Raw genomic sequence first — 9,562 nt, forward strand, 5'->3', positions numbered from 1 at the left:
GCTGTCACTGAGCTGCTTGTTATTTGCTGATCATGCAGGGATCTTGTTCCACCAGGAGCGACACGACTGTGTCCCCTGGACGCCTGTCTCATACTCACTGCCTCAAAGAAATAAAGCAAAGAAGTGTTTCCCTCTGATATGTGACCAGCTTCTTGCTGGTCTTGGAATGCACGGTAAACTCCACAAAACGGCCTGCTACATGAAGCCACATGCTTTCTGTCGCAAATCATATGCTGCAGGACACGCTGTGTGTGGAGGAATAAGGACTCATCCATTGATAGGAAGTTCACACACTAACAGGTCAGTTCAGCTGCAACAACAAATTCAGCAATGAGCTCTTTTGAAAATATATTTAGTCCTGAGTGAGTGTCTGTCCCACAGAGTCATTGTTGTGCTGCTCCTGTTTTTTCACTCTTCACTCACTGCATGATGGTGATTTTTCCGTAAGCATACATTTGGGTAAACCCTTTAGAACCTAACCTGGATCAACATCATTTTTGTTTTGCTGAGTTCAGAGACATTTTACAAGCATTTAAAACTACAGAGCCAGAGATAATTGGATTGATTTCTTTTGAAAACATCGCAAATTGGCAAGATATGTCCGGGGATTTTTAAAAAAAAATTTTCCTTTTGTACTTCTTGTAAACTTTTTTTTTTTTCCCCACTGATTTCTTGTTAATTTTTTGGGTGCATTTCATGTTTATTAATTTACTTATTGCCTTCTTCCAAAGTTTTTGAAAGAGTTCAAGCCAATTCGATCAGGTTTCAGAGGGTTAAAACCAAATTAGTTATCCCACATTTGAAGCATACACAAGGTGAAGAGTCAGGTATAAACAATTAATAAAATTGGATATAAACAATTCTTAACTTTAAAAAAATATCAAGGTGGGACATTTCCATAGCTAAATCACTTGGGCGTCAAGCCACATCCTGCATGGGATTCCTTGGCAGCATTTAGGGATCAGAGTGTGTCCTGTGAGCAGATTCCTGCATGAACTCTACATATACATGTGTCTGCTTAACTATTAACTCTATTATCTACAGCTTCCCTGTTTTCACATGTATTAGCATCTTGTATAATCACTGTTGAAGTGCCTGACTGAGTCATGTCAAACAGAGAGCCCATCAGATGCAGCTTTTGATCACCACAGACAGAAACAAGCGCAGGACTTTGGTCTAATCAGCAGCAGCTGGTAAAGAGGTGCTGGTGTTATTTGCAACAAGAATTCACTCTAGCAAGTACAGCTGCATTAATAGAGGGGTCAAAGATGAGCTATTGTTAACTATTTTGGCACATTTATAGTGGCTTGCATTAGCACACACAGGTATGATGCTTTCATTTCATTGTCTTGTAACTATAATAGTGTTTTTTTTTCTCTGTCTGTGTCACTCCACTTTTAAATGAGTACATAAGTTGCCTGTCTTGGCCAGGTTTGTCTCTATAGAAAACATCTAGAACAGAAAAGATATAGTTTTGTTTTGGTTTTTTTTAAGGATATTATGAGAGAGATTTTTTAAAAATTGTTTATCTTGGACACAGTTTCAGAGTCTTCGATAAGAAGCATATTTATAAAATCTAACAAACTAACTACCTTGTGCATGTGTTTTTGACAGAATTTCATCTTGTTATCTTCTCTCACAGTGAGGCTAGTTTGTTCTCTTTCATCTGTGCGTCATGCCTGATGAAGGGATAGTAAAGGTTTTTGGAAGTGGAGTTTTATGGTTATCCATAGTCATTGTATTGCATACAGTAAAGGACAGTCGTCATGCCTACAGTTTGGAGGAGCAGGCTGGATTCACCACTTTGTCTTTCCTTCAAATAGTACAAATTTACGTAGATGCCATTACATGGCTTCAGTTCCTCGTCTATGCTCTCATCAAAGCCAACAAACTCCATTGAGAAAAATAATACTTTTCGCTCAGTGAACACAAGAGCTGCCATTCTGCTGCTGCTACGATCAGCTAGTTGGTTAGTGTTATCGTGTGACTTTGGTGTATCCAAACTAAACCTATTAAATGCCAAATTCAAACAATAACACAAAAAAACTAACTAATTGAGGCAGCAGTAGACCAGCAGCTCGTGTGTTCTGCAATTTTAAATCACTGTTTTTCTCAATGGATTCTGGCTTTGAAAAGAGTGATACAACAGCTTCAATTTTCAGTTGAAAATCACCTTCTGACATTGAGCTAAAGCAGTGAAAATACTCTCGATTTAGCGTATGCTTGAACTAATAATTGTTTTGGTTTTTTTTTGGTGGGACTTTTTTATGTGACACTAACATACTATTTGCTGCTGCCACGTCCACAGGGGTACATCGCTTATCTTTCATGTCAGACTCCAGCCTGCTTCTTTCAACTGGGGGCATGCAGACTGACATTTATTATATGTAATATACCAGACTATGTATAAGTACCCCAAACTGCCCCACTTCAAAAACTCTGAACTATCACATGAAGCGCAGTACTGATCATACTGTACATTTCACTCTCTTCACAGACTGTGCCATGGATCATGTGCTAAACATTGCTGACAATTACATCTTCACCCCGTATGTTTACCCAGCCTCATGGCCCGAGGATGGGGCTCTGCGTCAGATAATCAGCCTGTGGGTGGTGACCAACCTGGGAGCAGTGCTGATTTACCTGGGCTTTGGTGCTCTTAACTTCCACTACGTGTTTGACCATAAGCTCATGAAACATCCTCAATTTATTGAGGTAAGCTGTTTTAATTGATTGGGCGTATAAACTACATGTGATTGGGATTGTTTTATTTTTCATTTGTTTAAGGTTCAGGGTGTAGGACAGTGAAGCTCAGCTTACCGCCTGCGCCCGAATCTGGCCCCCAATAGAGTGCGACTTTCTAATTCACAATAAAAATAAAGTGATTCACACTGGGAATTATGTTTGTACTTTTAGTAAACACAAGGTGCCAGATTGCATAAGACAAGCACCAGTAGAGGATCTCTCCCACCCCTGGTGGAGGTCTAAGCTAAGCCACTAAGAACAACCTGAAATCATTGAAACTTCCGAAAATACTAGAAATGTCCTAAAAATCCTGGACATGTTCTAAAATCCCAGAAACGTTGTAAATTCCTAGAAACATCCTTCATTCCTAGATATGTCCTAAAATCATGGAAATGTCCTAAAATCATGGAAATGTCCTAAAATCCCAGAAACGAAATAAAATCCTTGAAATTTCCTAAAATCGTACAAACATGTATGGGGCTGCTGCAACTGGCCCCTGGCCTCCTGTCATTTTAAAAAAAGTGGCCCCCAAGAATAGCATGTTATGTCCTCCACCATCGGCACAGGCATGGGTTGAAGTTTCAGTTCTGCAACATCCCCACTAGATGCCGCTTAATCCTAAAGATAACGTCAGACCTTCCAGAGCAAACATCTCCTAAATCCTTATTTTGCGCCTCTGATCCACTGACAGAACCAGGTCAAAAAAGAGATTAAACTAGCAATGGTCTCCATCTTCTGGATGAGCTTCCCCACCGTGGCCCTTTTCTTCTGGGAGGTCAAAGGATACAGCAAACTTTATGACAACATCAGCAAATCTACTCTGGGTGAGATGGTCCAACTCAAATAATAATCAAATAAGCTGATTATAGCTACCAATAAAAGATTTCAATGACAAGTCCTACTGAGACCCATTATTCTGCTGGTCTGTTTCTTTCTCAGGTTGGCCCGGGGTCTTCCTGAGCATTGCTGGTTTCTTGTTCTTCACCGATATGTGTATCTACTGGATACATCGTTCCATGCACCATAAGAGCATTTACAAGGTGAGCTGAAGCATGTTCATGACTAGTTTAAAGCTGCTCTGAACAAGATTTTTGTATATAAAATAAACCACACGACTGTATAGTATAAGAGCGGTCAGTTGCACTGATGAGCCCACTGAGAATTACCACCTAACTGCAGTTCACCTCAGCTCTCTAGAGCATTTTAGCACCTTTAAGCTATTTGTTTCAGTTTTTACAGCCAGCAAATGTAATGCTTCGGTTCAGTCTCACTGCTGTCATTTACCAGTTTCCAAAACTAGACAGCTTTCAGATGCATAAACAATGTGTACACAGAAAACCCATGCGTACGCCTTTTCCCTCTCACTAACTGTTATTTGTAAAGGAGGAATGTGATGTGAAAATGTGTGCATCCCACTTATTCCTCAGAGCAGGCGTACACAAAGTTTTGGCAGAGATAGCTGCAGGTGAGATGGTAAGGAATATATCAAATACAAGTTGAGCGATGGATAACATTGTTTTTAGGATATTTGCCAATTTCACTGATTCTGGTATTATTTTTGCTGCACAGCGCTCGGTAAAATGTCAAAGGCGCATTTATATATTTCATTTTAAATTATTAGGGACATCTAACTTTCTGATTCTATGTAAAATTCACATCAGAGCTTGGCACACCTTGTTTGCCTGCTGTGCTTTTCATTACAGCAGTCCTAATATTCAGACCATGTGTTTCTCCCCCTCAGCACTTACATAAGCAGCACCATATATTCAAGATCCCTACGCCTTTTGCAAGCCATGCCTTCCACCCACTCGACGGCTTCCTGCAGAGCTTACCTTATCACGTCTACCCATTCATCTTCCCCCTCCACAAGGTGGTAGTCTACTTCTCTTTATTACGTACTGTACTATTAAATACTTTCATGGTGTTTTCATAGCATACAATGCAATGACAACTCTGATTTTTTTGGATATATCATATTATGACAATTTTAGTACAATGTCATGGCATATTATAGTATGATATTTTTAAGGCATTTTCATCGCATACCATGATGTTTTTAAGGGTGTTTTTTTTTTTTTACATATCATACTATGACATTTTTTCATAAATTCTTTTGGCATACTTTATGAATTACAATGCTATGACGTTATTTCTATAGTGTTTTCATTGCACACTATACAATGACATTTTTGATGACTTCTTTTTACCATACTATGACATTTTATAAATTATTTTGGCATACTTTACTATGACACTTCAATCACAATTTCTTGGCATATACCATTTTTTAAAGGTGTTTTAATGAAAGTGTACTGTGACTTTTTTTTAAATTGTGTTTTCATGGTATACTTTACCATGAGATACTAATAACACACTATACTATTTCCTTTTTCATGGCATTTTTAAAAATGATTTATTTATTTTTATGGCATACTAGACTACAATATTTTCTAGGGCGATTTCACGGCCTATATTATGATATTTTCCTGTAAATTCTATTGGCATACTTTACTGTGACATTTTTATTACAATCTCATGGCATATTATACTATAACATTTTTTGTGACATTTCGATTAATACTATATTACGGCATTTTATGGTGTTTTTATGACATACTGTACTATCATATTGTTTTACATCTAATCTAAGGAGTCACATTTCATGATGCTAACTGTGTTAAAATCTGAATTTAATTATCTCAGGTCCAGCTGTGTGTTGACAAATTTTTATTTTTAAGACATATTCTGTTAAATTGTAAAAATGTTTTTTTCCATTTCCATTCCAGGCAGTCTATCTCTCACTCTTTGTGTTTGTCAACATCTGGACAATTTCCATACACGATGGAGACTACCGCATCCCCGGCCCCCTGATATTTCTGATCAATGGTGCTGCTCACCACGTAGACCACCATCTCTTTTTCAACTACAACTACGGACAATACTTCACGCTCTGGGATCGTATAGGGGGGTCCTACCGACACCCCTCAGCCCTGCTGCAGAGGGGGCCACATGACAACGTTCGCTAGTTCATGGCAGAGGCTGCACACATACAGTGATGATGGAGCTGCTCTCAGGATTTCTTCTTCTGGTTTAAAATTCCCAGAAAGGTTCCTACAGAGATGTAGTTGATGAAGTTATTTCATATAGATATTTATAAAGACAACAACATAAACACAAAACAAATGCTAAATATATATTTTTTGCATCACTTCTGCTTCGCTGGAACACACTGCAAATTCTTCAAATGACACAATAAAATGCAAAAAGATGGTGATTTACATGTGTCCATGTGTGTTTCTGTCCTACAGTCTGAGTCTTTCAGCTTCCAGTGCTCGGTGTGTTTTCATGCAAGCTCTGCAGGGCGAGGTCTGTCCACTTCATCTCTTGTTCTTTCACAGACTCTGTGGAGCCTCCGTTGTCCTGCTCAGCCTCAGGCAACTCACTCTGACAGAGAACAGCGGAGACGAGGTACCATGAAAAAGAGGAGCAGTTCGCACTACTTTACATCAGTAACAGTATGATGGTGTCAAGACAAAAACTGAAGGCTTGAGGGAAGCAAAGATAATAATAATTATAATAATAATAATAAATGTTATTTATAGAGTACTTTTCATTCAAGGGATGCAGCTCAAAGTGCTTCACAAGCAAAAAATGCAACACGAAAGCAAAAAGATAACAAGATTAGATAATCAAAAGACAGTCAATGATAAACAACATTTTAAAAAGTGACAGTAAAAAGTACAGAGACGTAAGGATAGTCAAAATGAGAGAATTGATATATAATAATACCATTACATTAAAAGCCAGACAAAAAATAAATAGGTTTTCAGCTGTTGCTTTGGCAACGTCCCCACGCCAAACAATTTTGGAAAGATTTATCCTGGTATATGGTTGATAACATACATTTTCTCTTTAGTGGAAAAATGTATTGGATTCTACAACGATAATACAAAATATAAAGAATTACATATAATCAATTTGATGATCATTCTAGCAAAGTTCCACATTTATAAAGCAGTAGTTAGCTATTAATCTACATTTTTAGTATTTGAAAATGAAACCAAACTACATTAACACCACTGTCACCACTGACTTATTTATATGTTTCCTATATCCTCAGTCTATTGTATGTTTTGTCAATCTATAGAGAAAATAATAGCATTATATATCAATAGCATTCTTGTTGGAAAATGTGAAAACCAAATCTTTGTTCAACATGTCGATGAGAAATGTCTGCATTGGACTGTAAACAAATTATGTAAAAGGCTGTTGCTAAAGCTAACATTTACCAGAGGGATGGTGACATCTTCATACGGCAGCCTGTCTTCCCTCCAGGCATCATCGGTGAGGTCCAGGACTCTCCCGTCTCTTTGGATTTCACTGTCCATCCTCTGAACTCCGGGTCCGGGTCCAGCAGCTCAGATCTCCCCCACTGACCGAGTTTAGCCTCAAGCTAATTCAGCTAACAGTCAGAAGCTCACTGCTAGCCTTACAAATATACCACGTAGCCTGCAAAGGCAATACAAAGGGTAGTACGAGGTTGAGCAACGCCTGTGTAGAATAAGGTTTTAATTTGGTTCTATTAAAAAAATATGTTCCGGTTTTTAGTTTTCAGCATTTAGTCCAGTTTCTGCAGAGTTTTGGCCCTTTGAGCAAAGCAGATTCGGTATGTAAACTTCTGACGCTTAGTGATGATGTAACCAATGATGCCTTCACGTGCTGAGGGAAATACCCGCGCACTAGAATAAACATCTCCTAAAGGGAAATACTAATATGTTATTATTATGATACAAGTAACAAATATTTGAAATTGTTACTTTCATTGGGGAAATTCTTTACTCAAACCAAATTTTTAGGTTCACAGCCCTCTCTCCATCTTTTCTTGAATGATTTAAACTTTCCTCTGATTTTTAGACTGTTACAATAACTTCTTTGGCGAAACCCCCTGATGTCATATGAATAGGAATTATTTTTGTTTAGTCGCTCTTGTTTTTGTCCGTGTCCATTCTTTAAAAAATGTATTATTATTCTTATTATTATTATTCTTATTATTATTATGTTCTGCGTCAATTATCTGTCATTTCATGTATGTTTTTGTCCTGTTTACCTGACATTATATATAATATTATATAAAACATAATATATGATAATGATAATTTGTTCAATATGTACATGTGACTATCTTCTGGACTGATTTTCAGTTGGATCTCCAAAGAAAGTTTGGCAAGAACATTTCACTCAAAGAACCTGATTTGTTATTAATATTTTAAAAAATAAAATAAAAATAAAGAGAGAGAGAGAGAAACTTACCAAAACTATTAATTTATGAAAATAATCAAACTAATCAGGTAAACCCCTGTGTGTGTTTATACTTGCGTCAATGTTATGTATTTGTTGTCTGTCTGCTTTTGTATTACTAAAGTAATGTTTTGTACTTAATTGTCTCATTATTTTCATTTTCAAATTTTGGTCAATACTTGCCAATTTATACAGAAACTTAATGTAATAATAATAATAATTGTAATTATAAGCGCCCTGTTAACGCTTTTAATAACCAGTGTACAAAAGGCTCACTAAAATTAAAACGTAGCCTATTCTGTATCTTATATAACAGTGAAATGACACGGTTGAAAATCTAGTAAACGGACCTTGTGTAAAATTATTTAGTTTGACTGTTTCCAACGTAAACCAGCCCACCTCGTGTTTTGATGTTTCTATGGTAACCAGTATGTCCTTTGGGGATTAACCAGAAGCTTCTTCTTTGAGCTGAGCTCTCTCTAACCAGAGATCGCAAATTGGTGTGTTGGTTTACTGTATTTCAAGGTAGACTAACTACATTACATTTAAGCTTTATCAGATTGTGAACATCGGCCTTTCACACAGGTAATAGGCTCAATTTTGATGCTATTTTAGTCATAAGTAGAATAACTAGACCGACAATTAGCCGTTAACTAACGCTGGGGTCAAGTCAGGTGATTTCGTATATGAATATGTGAATATAAACCTAATGTATATACATTGGGTTATACAGGACAAATCAAGATTTATACTTGGGCTGTTTAAATATTAGCAGCCAGTCACCAAACTTGTTATTGCATTGTTACTTCTAATGTGCTTTACATGAAACAATCGTTTTAATTGATTTGAGATAACTAGTCTATGATAGGCAAAGCCAGGGGTGGTGGACATTAGGGGCTTAGCCTATATATATATGTGTGTGTGTGTGTGTGTGTGTGTGTGTGTGTGTGTGTTAGTGATGTTGTTCTAGATGTTTACATTATTTAGATTAGTTTTTCATAGTATTTTCTTTTGTTAGTTATTTGTTTAATATGTTATGTTCAATTTATTTTTTTATTTATTTATTTATTTATTTTATAGTGAATTGGGAAATATGGGGCACCTGTTCTTATAAAGATTGTTCGGCAGATAGGAATCTCTGCACCAGTCAGTTTTGTTATAGATATCCATCAAAAATAAGTTTGTGTAACCTTGGTTTGTGAGTTCTGATATCTTCTTTCTTTTTGTAGGCACTGCAATGATGTCAGCCTCTCAGGAACAGCAGGTAGCAAATACAAAAACTTGCTCTAGCCCTGGTAACCCAGTTTTCTCCTGCATGATGACTCCAACAGTCAAAGATAAACTGCCAGGGCTGAGGGCAAAACCCCAGCATCCGTTGTACAGGACCACTTCCAGTGACTATGGTCTTCGCCCTCCAACCGCTGAAACCTCACCGTGTTCATACCATCCTGTGTCACGAAAATTCTCTGAAGAGCTGAGCAAGACTGGGATGTATATTAACAACTCCTTCAACACAGCC

At 37.3% G+C, this 9,562-nt stretch overlaps 2 protein-coding genes across 2 annotated transcripts; one reads left to right on the forward strand and one right to left on the reverse strand.

Moving 5' to 3' along the window:
* The first annotated feature begins 160 nt into the window (after nt 1-160).
* Nucleotides 161-6,019, forward strand: LOC121950308 (lathosterol oxidase-like). Its single transcript, XM_042496258.2, has 6 exons — nt 161-300; nt 2,498-2,715; nt 3,437-3,569; nt 3,685-3,785; nt 4,487-4,615; nt 5,532-6,019. Exons 2-6 carry the CDS (start codon nt 2,506-2,508, stop codon nt 5,769-5,771), a joined length of 813 nt encoding a protein of 270 aa, XP_042352192.1. The 5' UTR covers nt 161-300; nt 2,498-2,505; the 3' UTR covers nt 5,772-6,019.
* anapc13 (anaphase promoting complex subunit 13) lies at nt 5,925-7,455 on the reverse strand. Its single transcript, XM_042496259.2, has 2 exons — nt 7,035-7,455; nt 5,925-6,189 (listed from the first exon to the last, which is right to left on the reverse strand). The coding sequence occupies exons 1-2, from the start codon at nt 7,131-7,133 to the stop codon at nt 6,064-6,066; spliced, it is 225 nt and encodes a 74-aa protein (XP_042352193.1). The 5' UTR covers nt 7,134-7,455; the 3' UTR covers nt 5,925-6,063.
* Nucleotides 7,456-9,562: the final 2,107 nt, after the last annotated feature.

Source organism: Plectropomus leopardus, chromosome 7 (genome assembly GCF_026936395.1).
Source record: "Plectropomus leopardus strain MGB_pleo_1.0 chromosome 7, ASM2693639v1, whole genome shotgun sequence".
Lineage (NCBI taxonomy): Eukaryota > Metazoa > Chordata > Actinopteri > Perciformes > Serranidae > Plectropomus > Plectropomus leopardus.

Coding starts and splice junctions, on each gene's coding strand:
- LOC121950308 (XM_042496258.2), top strand. CDS start 2,506: ATGGATCATGTGCTAAACATTGCTGACAATTACATCTTCACCCCGTAT. Junction 3,570..3,684: donor CATCAGCAAATCTACTCTGG/GTGAGATGGTCC, acceptor TTTCTTTCTCAG/GTTGGCCCGGGGTCTTCCTG. Junction 3,786..4,486: donor ACCATAAGAGCATTTACAAG/GTGAGCTGAAGC, acceptor TCTCCCCCTCAG/CACTTACATAAGCAGCACCA.
- anapc13 (XM_042496259.2), bottom strand. CDS start 7,133: ATGGACAGTGAAATCCAAAGAGACGGGAGAGTCCTGGACCTCACCGAT. Junction 6,190..7,034: donor AAGATGTCACCATCCCTCTG/GTAAATGTTAGC, acceptor GTTCTCTGTCAG/AGTGAGTTGCCTGAGGCTGA.